The 13,676-nt window shown below is 41.0% G+C and overlaps 1 protein-coding gene across 1 annotated transcript in view; it reads right to left on the reverse strand.

The window, feature by feature from the left end:
* Window positions 1-13,676, reverse strand: part of phactr3b (phosphatase and actin regulator 3b) — a 61,008-nt gene that overhangs the window by 40,079 nt on the left and 7,253 nt on the right. The window contains 2 exon segments of the mRNA XM_056393820.1: window positions 122-196; window positions 363-521. Coding sequence (XP_056249795.1) covers window positions 122-196; window positions 363-521 — 234 coding nt within the window.

Consider the following 13,676-nt stretch of genomic DNA (forward strand, 5'->3'; position numbering starts at 1 on the left):
TCTGCCTGGAGCCATGTGTGGGTGCCTGTGTGTGTCTGTCTGTGCGTGTGTGTGTGTGTGTGTGTGTGTGTGTGTGTGTGTGTGTGTGTGTGTGTGTGTGTGTTCATGTCTCATTTTGCACCTGTCTCCGTCTCCCCGGGGTTCCTCCTGACGAGGTCATCTCTCTTCTGTCGTACAGCTGCTTTCTTCTCCACCGCTAAACAACACAAACATTTGTGAAACCAGTTCACGGACTGCACGGGAAATGAAAACATGTGGAACTTTTTTTTTTAAATACACTCTCCATGTTCCTATTCCCCGAGTGATTCCCAAATCATCCAGAGCTCTTTCTGATGGAAGCAAGAGTCTTGCGTCATACTCACTTGCTGAGGGCTTCAGCTTCTCATTTTTCTTTTTCCTCCATTTCCAGGGCTTGAAGATGCGTCCCAGGCTGGCCAGCTTGCTGTTGCGGCGGACGGGAGGCGTACGAACCCCTGATACCAGACAGCCTGAGTGCAGCACCCTCTGCTGGTCCATCCCATCTACATCAACACAAAACAAACACAGCTGCATTCAAACTGGCAGCAGATGCGAAGAATCTACCCCAGGAAAACCGGCGGCAATGACATCAATCAGCGCTTCAGTGTAGTGACGACTGAAGAAATTTGTTAAATCACTTCTAACACAATTGACTGAATACTACTGACATCCCATCATCATGTGAGAGGAGCAAATGTGGGTCACTGGCTGTAAATGCCTTATTGATTCCAGTCCAATTCTGAAGAACAGCGAGCGGTGGGGAGAAGACAGAGAATCACATTGTTTGCGAGTGACTCACATGGTTTCAGGGCAGCCAGACCTTCCTGGCCCCAGAAACATGCAGACAATAGAACGCTTTTACAAAATGCCTTGAAAGACACACGGAGGATAAATAAAATCAGCCTCAGCACAACTGCCTGTTCTGAGGTCAGCGCAGACATCTGCAGCCCGCATTCCCCCGCAGATTTTTACACTATTTTAGTCTGAACACTTGCGTCGGTGAAGTACCCGGGAATCTACAGCACAATTTGACGACATACAGCAGTGACAGAATCCTACAAATCTTACACGCTGCTTCTGACAGACGGGTGGTTTTCACAGTATCCATGTCCTGACTGTTTGTTTATGTGCTTTTTTTTTTTCCTGTATTTGTCATTATTTTTAGATACTGTCAAGACTTTATTACATTGTTTTTGTATACCTGTTTAGGGGGGAATGCTTAATAATAATCTTTAAAGCTGTAATATTTTAGTTTTATTTATAATATATAATAGTTTTCTATGATCTACACTATGTTCTGCATGTGTTGGAACAAACAGTCCATTAATCTAGGACTGAAACTAATAATTACCTTAACAATCAATCTGCTGATTATTTTCTCAGTTAACTCATTCATTTTTGGTCTATAAAATGCCACATAATGGAAAATGGCCATCACAATTCATCACAACTATCCTAAACCTAAAGTATATGCAGTTTACCATCACAGAAGACCAACACAACCAGCCAATAATCACATTTTACAAGCAGGAAGTAATTCATTTTCTGGCATTTTATATCAATCAACCAATCAACTAATTGATTCAGCACTACATTAATTAACAGACAATCAAACCAATCAACTGTTAATGGCCAATGACTGATTCTTTGGCCTTTTTTCGAAGGTGTTGATATGTCAACAGCTGCTTATTTACTCTTTGGCTGCTAAATGCTCCACTATGTTCACCAGCTGGTCGCTAACTGTGTCTGTCTGCTGTCAGCAGGTAGTGTACAGCGGGTTATTAGAGCTTTTTCTCTGAGAAGACGCTGTGAGAGGAGTCAGAGTGAACCACAACAGTACAGCTGTGGGTCAGACAGCTGAACAAGCTGGAAGTCAATATAAAGCTCAGTAAAACCGGGGGGAGCAGGAGAATCTGGGGATAATTCATCAAGCGAACCCCTTTTCAACATTACCGCATTGTTTTCATACCGTCATTTGTTAAAGCTGCTTTAAAGTCCTTTATAAAGAAGACGTGAAATATTCTGTGGCTCCAGCAGGTTTGCTGCTTTTCTCTCGTTCACATCATTGTCAACTGAATATCTGTTTGGCTTTAAATTGTTAGTCACACAAAACAAGCCATTTAAAAGACAGCTGAACTGTGATGCATTCAATGACCGAACAGGGATTAGTGTGTTGCCTGCAGCGGAATAAGAGTGCTCTGGTTGACAAACTTCACAACAACAACAACAACAACAATCTTTGGCTTCCCATTACTTTAATTTCATGTTACTTATCAGGCGTTATAAATGCAGATTATGATTTATCTGCAATCAGCTGATAGAATCAGCCTTAGTATGAATCAGTCGGGCTTTAATTTAAACCAACCAACAGAAAACTCAAAAGACATTAAGTGCACTAATGCAAAAGACAAAGCAATGCCAAAAAAAAAGTTACATATTTGTATTTTTTCCTTTCATTATTTGATATCATCTAATCGATTAATCATGTGCAGATCTTGATTTTTCTCCATAGACAAAGACTCAAAATCAATGGCTATTCCTCTTAGCTGCTTCTTGAAGGCCTCTTAAGTCTAAGATAAGCTGTAGAAGAGGGATCACAATGATAGACAGGCAGAGAACCAAAGAGGCCGACTGAGCTGATTTCTGTTATACTGCATCGAGTGGCAGAGAGAGAGAGAGATAGAGAGAGAGAGAGGGAGAAGGAGAGAGAGAGAGGGAGAGGCTCCTTGGAGAGAGGACAGAAATAGTCACCCCTACACAGTCTGGCTCCGCCAACAAGCTGACACCTCAGGGAGCCTACAGCTGAGCCGTGGGCTGCGCAGGGATCGCTCCACGAACGCTTTCATCTTCTAAATCAATTTCAGCAGCATCTAAATCCACAACATCTGCTCATTTATCCCTTAAGAAATGAATTACATACACTTACATTATCCGGCCACAGTCACATAATAGGAAGACAAAGGGAAGTGCATTGGGATTTTTACTGTGATATTCCACAGGTGAGGAGGGATTTGATGGTGATGGTGTCGGCATGTGGAAGGTGGCCAATTTTAATGGCAGCAACCCAAGCAGAAGTGCAGCATGGTCATAATGTGACATTTAAAACAAGGGCAAAATCCAACTGACATTAGAAAAATATTCTTCACTATAAAATGGTGCAGGTACCAGCCAATGATGTCATCTAAACGTTCAGGAAGGTGCTATATTTACACAGACCTTCAGCACAGGTGCAAGGCGTCATGTCCACAGATATTACATCAAAATGTTCACAAGGAAGGTTTTCATTACAGCAGCAGTGATTATTTTCATTACAGATATTTCCTCGATTAATCTGTTGGTCAGGAAACTGTGAAAAAATGCCCATCATGATTTCCTAAAGCCAAAAGTGATGTCTTCAGACCGACCAACAATCCAAAACCAAGAGATGTTCAATTTACTGGCACATATGAGAGTTTTTGACATTTCATCTGCACACAGAAGCTGCAACTATCATTTTTCACCGCGTTAACAAATGCAACAACTGATATCATCACAAACATAGGACTCTTCTTACAACACAAGGCCAACCACAGCCGAGTTTATTGATCCATGAGCAGCGGCGTTTCAGCGCCTCGGCTTTGACTGACACCCTCAGCTACTCTGACCACCAATAATGAGAAGCAGGTCAGTTGCCCAAGTCGTGTGTGCGCGCCTGGGATGTGGCGAGGAATTCAGGTCAAGCCTGTAGTAACAGTAGCAGTACACCCAGGGTCAGGCTCCCGTTGCCATGGTTACCGCACTGGATGCTGCAGAAAAGGCCCTCGGAGGCAGAGAATCACCACGGCATGAGAAATAGGGAGTTGCTGGGTGGATCAGAAGGCTGTTGCCACACAGAGAGACGGAGAGCTGTAGCCAATCACGGCCCGGCGTGTAACGATGCATAATGTAAGTCAGGGTGCAATTTGCAAGTTGTGTTGAAATATTTATCAAAGTGGTTAAGTGTTAGGGGGATTGTGTGAAAATTAAGATGTCTTTTTCTGCAACTGCAGGAGAGAAAACATCTTTTCAAGCAGGAAAAATAAAGTTAATTGTCAACGTCAGATAGCGTACAGTGAACTGTAGCCTTAAAGCAAAGGGCTGCTACTGCAGATAATGAGCCAGCTGAGGAAGACTAACAGAGCACAGGGAAATGTCACAACATCCTCCTCATTCACTTTACTAACAACTTACTGTCATGAGTTTAAAGCTGTTTGTATCACCAGGAAAAATAAATCCATTACCATATTTAATGGATATTATATAATCTCCATGATAAAAGTCTCAAAAGGAAAATTATAGATCTATCACAGTGAGATCACCGCTAAAAAAAGAAATATAAGTCAAGTACTCTTCACTACAAACTCGCTGCTGAACGCCACAAGTCACTATGGGAATATTATAGTTATGACAGTGATATCATAGGTGGAAATAGCAGTACTAAGTACCATATGGTCATAAATACAAACACTACAAGTCCCAAATAGACACATTACATGAACAGTATTAGTTTTTAAAGTAAATACTGGGGATGTTTCGCCATGTATCAGTGTGATATTGAGCCAAAAGTAGATGTTTCCGGGTAACACTTACATATCCTAGGACACACAGCTGTCCACTCCTACTCCAGCGCTCGGTATTCACATCCTATGTTCCCACAGAGCCGACGGGTTCACACTCACTGGAGACTGATGACTTCGCAGCCGCGGTGTATTTTAGGAAATAAACGGGCGAATGAAAACACTCTTACACGATACCTCGTTCAACAGGGTGTAAAATGTTTGCTTAACGGTGACGGAGGAGGTCGGAGTGAGCAGAAACTAAATTGTAAGCGAGCGGGTTACATCTGCAGCTAGCTGCTAGTGTTGATGTGCCATGTGAACCCCGCCCCTCCGGCCGGGAGGAGGAGGGCAGATAAACTGGCACACGCTCATCTTCTTCTACAAAACATAGTACAGTAGCCCCACGCACATACACACACAATTTAAATATCTTTATGTCCAAATCAATTAATTGCTCTCATATTTCTGTATTAATGTCAATTGTTTTATGTTGATGTTTATATTGAAATATATTCTTGTAGACTCAGTTTATTAGGTCTACTTTGTTAAAACAAATGAATTTTAAAACAACAGCTCTGTAATATATAACACATTCATGAAGAAATAGAAGGCTGATCCTCATTTATGGGAAATATTCAAAACATTTATTTGCACTATGCCCATTATTTTGTCATTTATTCGATTAATCACTTGGGTCTATAAAATGATAGAAAATGGTGATCATAATGTCCATCACAATCAGTAAAGCCCAGTGTTACATCTTAAAATTGCCCCTTTGTCTGACCAGTAGTCCAACATATTCAATTTACTATCACATGAGACAAAGAGACAAGACGCAAATCACATTTGAGAAGCTGGAAGCAAACGTTTGGCATTCTTCCTTAAAAAATAATTTAAAGAATTATCAAAATGGTTGGGTTTTTTTTTGTTTTTTTTGCTAGTGTAACAAGACAAAACTCTATAGCCATGCTAGCAGCTCTGTGAGGCTCCACATAGGGAACCCCTGGCTATTAGTGCTAAATGCTGATGTCAGCATGCTAACATGCTCACAATGACAAAGCTGATGTTTAGCACATTTACCATGTTCAGCATGCTAGTTTTAGCATGCTAGCATACGATCATTTGTTAATTAACAACAATGTGCAACTGAGACTAATGAGAGAATATCATTTGTTCTACAGGTAGTTAGTCATAAACCAAAGTGTCGGCCATGTTAAAATGTTGACCTGATGGTGGTGCTGCATGGAGACCAAGGTGATCACTGGAGCTGTTAAAATTATTCTGAGAACATGAACGTGTGAACAAAATGTCATTGGAATCCATCCATTATCTGTCAAGACATTTCACTAAAAGGCAAAAATGTCATGGTAGAATCACCAAAGTCATGCGAGAATCTATCCAATAGTTGTTGAGACATTTTAGTCTGGAAGTGGTGACCTGACCAATGGACAGTCTGACATTATCATCCATAAAACCACTCTGGTAATATGGTTAAAAACATCACAGCAAGTTTATATAAAACTGTCAGGCTGCTACTTCAAGTCAGACAATACAACAGGTGATAAAAGAAGAAATACACTCACACACTCATGTTGCTGCAAACTACCTATTCAGTATACAGTACCACAAATCCCCTTGCAATAATACAGGAACACCGCTTTAAATTTTTCATTATGTACAATGTTGTTTTTTTTCAACAAAAAACTGCTTTTTTTTAAACCTATTGTTAAATATATGTTTTCATCTACTGGTATACACTCCATAGGCACAGATTAATTATGAAGACAACATCACTTGGCGTGTAAACAAGGTCTTTGTGGTTTCAGATCGATTTTCTAGAGGGCTACTCATACATTAAAAGCAGGAAGGGCTGAGTTACATCAGAGATGATAAAAGTCAGTGGCTAGATTTCTCCTCAGGGAAACATAAGCAGTAAACAAAGAATAAAAATGGTGGCGTGGGCTACTCAAAGAACATGAATCTCATTCAATATTTACAAGACTTCATTTAATATGGCCGAGCATATGGACGGCATGCCAAAAGGTTGTGCACACAAATTGTGACCAGTTAATAAAAAAGAGAAAGATGACCTCAAGCTTGCCGACTTGAAGATGAAGGAATCTAAAGCGACTGATGTAAATGCAGTATTCATATAGCATGGTCCGACAGGAAGTATTTATCAAAAGCAGTTTTAAAGGGTGAAGCCAAAGGTTCATAGTTCTTTAGTTTTCACATTAACTAAATAGACTGTTTTCTTAGCAAAAACAATCACAGCAAGAAAAACACTGGCGTGATTAATAACATTAACGACGGCTGCCTCCCACTTAAAGGTATGAGTTCCACAGCCAGGTTTTGTGCAGGCATGGATTACTGGGCCACTGAATGGGACTGAGTCATTTATGTTATTAGTTACACCTGAGCTTTTCCTGCTGTTTCTGTGTTCACGTCTTATCAGCGAGACTGTAATTCAGAGCGGGCAAGTGGGAACAAATGTTCATCCCAGCCTGTGTGTGTGTGTGTGTGTGTGTGTGTGTGTGTGTCTACTTCTACAGCTAACTGTGTGTCAAGTCTTAGCATCATCATTGCTAGCTGCTGTTTGTCACTATAACTCCATCTGTCATGTTAGCTAGCTCGAACTATCAGGCTAAAACAGTCTTGTGGCATAAAGTATTAAAAATGCAAAGACAAGTGCTGCATATAAATTTATCTTTAAACAGTATTTTAACTGGTCTCTAGCAAGGTACTTCATTTTCAAATTCTGAAAATATCCATACATACATAAGCGTTCATGACACTGTGGCTACATGTTTTAAAAGGGAACAAGGCATTAACTTAAAATCGATACCAGGGACCTGCAACAATAACTCATATTTTTATATGAATTATGGCTTTTAATTATGTTTGATAACTCAAAGTCACTGTGAGGAAGTGGTGTAGCTAGCTGTAGTCTTGTGTAAATAGTTTGAATTTGGAATCTTGTGAAGGCTAATTGGCTAATTCAGACAACATAATTTGAATAAATGATCATTTTTAGCAGTTACAGTTCGTCAGCTCTGCCAGCTCAGGTTTAAAGATACAGTCATATTCACCTTTTTGTTCAACAATATTGGCCTCAACAGAAAAAAACGATGTGATGTCACAGTTCAGATGTTAATAATTTCAAAAAATATTATGCACAGAAATCACAAATTGTAAAAAGTGTATGAGAGCACTTCTGCAACCTGCAGTCTGGCAGTGTGATATTGGCTGATCGTGCACATCCACTCAAAGTGGAACAAAGATGAACTCTAACCTGAGTCCAGCAGGAGATTAGATCGGGATTACAACAGGAAACACATGTTTCAATTCAACCGAAGTGAATGGGACACACAGCCAGTACTTGCAGGATGGTGATGTAATGTGACTGTACTCAAAATTTGAATTTACAAAAGAAACAACAACACAAACACTAATGAAAAAAAAGAATTAATAATAATGGTAATGATTACAATAGGGAACAAACTTGAGCTATTCCATTATTTTTCTTTCCTTAATAAATTTAGATTTCATCAGCTTGAACTGAGGTGAATTATTGAGGATATTTCTGCTTCCTGAACAGCTCTGCCTTTGAGGAACCAAAAATCTATAAAATATCTGAAATATGAGGTAATTTCAGGTTTGACACTGTTGAAACACAGTGCATAATGGGTGGTGGAAGCAAGTGTGTGTGTGCGTGTCTGTGTGTGTATGTGTATGTGCATGTGTGTGTGTGTGTGTGTTTGTAAGTGGGGATGGTATTTAAGTGTTGTGTGGTCACAAGGGAGATGAGGGAAAATGGAGAAACATGCTGTACATCAGCAGTATAACTGCTCAAACCTGCATTTATGGAGTGTCCATTTGTGCACCAAAGCACTTTACAATTGACTCCAAACCTCAACAGCAAAGTAATCACATTGTCAGAGATGGGAGAGCGTCTGTGTTTCACAGATTAGTCTCAAAGTAAATGAATCAGAGGTCAGTTATTAATGGCCTGATATAACGTTCAGGATTGACAAAAAATAACTATTATTAATGATGAGATATTTATTATCCTTTACAGATGGTTCGATCTGCAGTGGTAGTTTAACTAGCGGTCATATTTTCTATGGTTAAGAACCCATATGTCAGATACAGCAAATAATGCATCAACAGATACAGTACGTGAGAACAAGTTCAACGTGTTTGACATTTAACTTCTGAACAGGCTTTGCGTTCAGGCAGCGCTGCCAGTTTGAAAACATAAAACATACATTTTATGTTCATAAAATCCTGTCGCTGCTCCGCTCCAGTACTGTTCCCCTTTAAATCTGCTGAATCATTCATCAGGTACAGTCACAGCCTGCGCAGCCTGCGAGCCAATGCAGTGTCACAGTGACAAATAGAGGACTGTAGCAGAGGGGGGAAGACACAGCCTTGACTGCGTAGAGTGTGTGAGCTGCAAACAAAATAGTCTCTGGGATTCCTCTGAAGGGGATGTTTCAAGGTTGGGAGGAGGCCAGGTTCCTCAGGTTGGACTTGGTGGGAGGGTACTTCATCGATCTTTTTGACTGATCAAGTTATCTTGAAGTGTGTCAGAACAAATCATTAAGAATGGCATCACAACATCCAAGAGCCCAAGGTGATGTCTTCAGATTGCTTGATTTACCAACCAACAATCCAAAACCCAAAGACCTTCCGTTTACAGTCACATACAACAGAGAAAGGCTTGAACCAGCAAACGTATATTTCACCTGATAAATGACTTAAACGACTCATTGATTATCAGAATTGTAAGCAATCCACCAGAGTACACAGCAAAATCTGTCGTTGGTCATTGCCTCCCAAAACGTTACATGACCGTTTTCTGATCTGATGCCTCCATCAGCAGAAAGCAAATGTTCATCATCACCTTTCAGAGCTCTTAAATATGACTGTCATATGAGGTGCCTCGGTGCCATGACACTGTTACTGTATGTTCAGACCGAAAGTGACGAGAGTGAAAAATCACTATTGCTGCCCGTTGGAAGACGCAGTTGAAGTTGCGGGTGCTCTGACGTAGATGAAATAGGCAGTTAGCAAGTTTGTTCGGAATGCTGCTTTGCATGCTATAGCGCTAATTCCCTCCTATTTTCAAATATCACTTGGAACACCTACAATGCCAGACACCTTTGTACATGCATTGTTTTTTTTATTCAAGTCCCTGTAAGCAAACGTCGTAAAGGATGCAATTATTAAGTCTTCTCCGTTGAGAATCTTGGGAACAAATGTTTGATAGGAACAAAAGTTCATGCAGTTGTGTTGTCTAGTGTCCTCTAGAGCGATGTACTTCTACATTACGATTCGTTGCCACCAAACCAAGTCATAGCTCTTTACCATAAAGTTTCCTGGGCCCACATCCCCACCAATGGGCATGCCGCTGTTCGCTGACAAGAGACGCTGGCTCACATACGAAACTTTGATGTTTCCCGCTACTGCTATGTTTAAGATGCAGCGAGCTTTGAGAATGGGTAAGGTATCTGAGTTTAGACCAAAGCGGTGGATCGAACATCTGACAGATCAATACTGCCAACCCCAACATCCTCCCTTCGAAGCTTCCACCTTTATCCCTGGTTGACAAGAACCATAATTCACATGGCAGCTAGATGTCTGGTAAACCTAGATTGTATTAGACATTTGAACACATACAAATGCTATAATTTTTTTTGTCTCTGATTTTCTATCAATTGATTTAGGTAATGAAATGAAGCAGGTCGTGCTCCAGTCCTTAGAGCAAGTGAGGCTGATTGGAAGGAAACTTCTAAGCAACGTATTTGTAACAGATAAATGGCACGTGTGTGTGCTTTGCAGGGATTTTTTAGCTCCCTCTAAACTTCATACTCTTTAATTGCATGTATACCATGGGGTTAGCTGGAGTCACATCAGAACAGCAGCTCATGCTGATTAGAAGCTTTTCATTTTTACTTGTAAGGGTTTAATTCTGGAGGGAGATGCACATATTCAAATCCAGCACCCAGTTTCAGCAGACTGATTTTTGCAGCTGCCTCACCCCCTCCTCCCCTGCTCCCACAGCTGAGAGATTCACATCAGTCAGAGTGATTAGTCTCTCCATTCCTACTCTGGGCTTTAGCAGTTGTTTTAATTACACGTGCCACAGAGAGCAAAGTATCTCTTTTTGTAACAAGGCCCTCACCAGGCTGCTTCCACTCGCCATCTCTGTGGGATGCAGTGTAGATTTTGTAAAAACAAACAGCTGAAAATAACTCCACTGGGGTGGTCTAGAGCCTCTGTTCTTGCCTTTCCAGGGCATCCAAGTGAACATATCGCAGCTCTGTTTCCATTTGCCCGACCGCTCCTATCCCCCCTTGTTGTGGGATGAGGACGTCAAAAGGACCAGCTGGATGCTGTGCTGTGTTCTCATGTGCAACATATTGCTTTTACTTGGCTCTGAAAGGAATTAGGTCAGCACATGAAACATTCATAAAAGATACATTATGTGTAAATGGCTGACAGCTTAAGTCAAGTAGCTTCCCCCAACACGCCTGACTCAGTCGCTGGGTAGATCTTAGCTTCTGCTACACACGTAGTAAAACGCTCTGTCTTTCTTGAAATAAAGAATATTACAGCCGCCCTCAGGAGAATGCTCTGTGACTGCAAATATTAAACTGCAAATCCACTATATTAAACCCTGTAAGGACACAAAACAAAAGGGTACACATGCAGAGCAATATCAATTTAAATCCATATTGCTCAAGTACATATCATGTACATAGAGAGCACAATGGAGCGTAAAAGCAAAGCTGTGTAGGGAGGGAAAACAGTATGTTGCATGCAGAGCAGTGCACACAAGCCATTCATCTCTTTGAGCATCTCTTTGTTTTTTTAATTTCCTCTGTACTGACAAGAACTTCAACACACAGGAGCATCAATTTTTAAGTCCTACTGTGTGTTGTTTAGAGATTCCACATTGTTAAATTGTTGGGGGAGGGGAGACTGTGTGTATGTGTGTGTGTGTGTGTGTGTGCGCTCGTATGTGTGTGCGTGTGTGTGTGTGTGTGCATGTGTTTGTTTGTGTGTAGCAGGGGTGTGGGTAGTACAGTCTCAGCAAGTCTGTACATTGAGACAAAAATATCTGTATTCATTTTTTTGTCTGTTCTCTTAAAGGGAAAAACCTGCCTTGAAACAGAATTTGCACATTAATGCATGTTATTCCTTTGATGATAATTACATCCTGTGATATCAGACAATGTGCTGTTGATTCATGCAGATGGTCAAATCACTCCAAAGCTAAAAAAAAAAAAAAAAAAAAAAAAAAACGTATAATTTTGAAGAGACTTTGGCAGCAACCTCGTAGCTGGCTGGCATCATCTGAACATTTCTACTGTTTCTCTGATCTGGAAAAGAAACACAGAGATCTCTCATTGTGAAATAACCAAAACTCTTATGTCCCTACTGTGGTGTTAATGTATGATCCCACTGTTCATATTAAGAAGCTAACTGAGAAAATACATTTTCCTTTAAGCCCCAAAGGTTAAAAAACTGAAACACATGGTCCCCACTTTTAAAGCCATAACCAATTAATATATATTTTTAATATTATATTTGTATTAAAGGTTCTGTAAACTAGATTTTAAACATTAATATAGCAGCAAACAACTATTTTCTATGTGAAGATATAATGGAGTAATGGCGTCCTGAGCAGAGAATGAAGTCACACCCTCTCTAAATGTGTTGTAATCTGAGTTACTCTGTTCTTTGTTTTGGTAGCCGGTCTGGTAGTGCGTTCATGTTAGTCCATGTACATGTGCTTGTTAGTGCATGAGTCCCTCCTGTTAAACCATTAGTCCTCCCTATGTTTATAAAGACACAGGCACCGCCCACAGGGGAGATGTCACAGTGCAGTATGCAGCGTTCAGGTAAAAGTGACCTTCCAGAATTTCCTCCGCTGAAGAAAAAAACACGTTTTCATCTAAAAAAAGGCCTCAGACAAAGAAAGAGATGAAACCAGAGCACAGGCGGACTGACCATCGGGACTTACAGCTCAAATCTCGGTCGGCCGGTGGCCCATTAAAACATTGTGGTCAAAGGGAGGAGGAGGTGTGGCCGCCGAAGCTTTTGTTTCGGTCATCTAGTGGCAGTGACGCTCATTTACAGAACCTTTAACAATGGGTTATGTGTAATGTCATCGATGTTCCTCATAGTGACGACACAACAGAGAATTATCACCTGACTCTGCTGTCCCTCTCAGCTAATGTGGCGCATTTTAGCATCTTTCAGCTTGTTTTTGTGGGTTTTACAGCCCACAACTTCAGCATTTGAGTTCACTCTCACCACTTTTTATCAACGTTCCACAGTAGGAAGCTCTGTTCAGCTGTTTACATCAACTTACGACTTGTTCCGCTGCCCCCAAGTGGTCAAAAAAATGAATGCAGGTTCAAGGACGGAGGTCAGCACTGAGCAACAGTCCACCTATTCTTACCATTCATAATCAAAACAGCCTTGCCTATATACAGGGCCACGGTTACCTGAGGACAGTGAGGTCATGCCCCATGTAGAGAGGTTTAACGACCTGAAGTCTTCAGCCCGATGCTGACTTGAATGACATCACTTTTTTTGTGAGTTTGGTTGGTTGTGCTGTGAGTCTCCTTCATAGTGCGTTTATGTCCTTCCAATACAATGGTGGAGGGTGACGTCATGCTTTGTCCTGCCTGCTGCGCTGCTCCCCAGGGCCCTGTAGTCAGAGGGACCCAGGGACGTCTCTGCATAGTGCGTAAGGGCGTGAGTGATGAGTTGGCACAAATAGTACTTTTGAATTAGCCACTGTACCACAGAGTCTTGGCTGACTAATAAAAAAGAATCAATGCTGCACCAAGGACTCAAGGGTACGGTAAAACTCACTGAGGGACCAACCTATTAGTGTCTCAGCAAAATCACATTCTCACTTATAGTCCTAGATTAGAGTCAAATCACTTCTGCAATGCTCCACATTAATCATAGCTATGCTGTCTATACTAAATCCTTCATCACTGCTTTCAGATGTTCCACTTTTGAAACAGACATGAGAACGAAAAAAAAAAAAAAATGAGG

This window comes from Seriola aureovittata, chromosome 2 (genome assembly GCF_021018895.1).
Source record: "Seriola aureovittata isolate HTS-2021-v1 ecotype China chromosome 2, ASM2101889v1, whole genome shotgun sequence".
Classification (NCBI taxonomy): Eukaryota; Metazoa; Chordata; class Actinopteri; order Carangiformes; family Carangidae; genus Seriola; species Seriola aureovittata.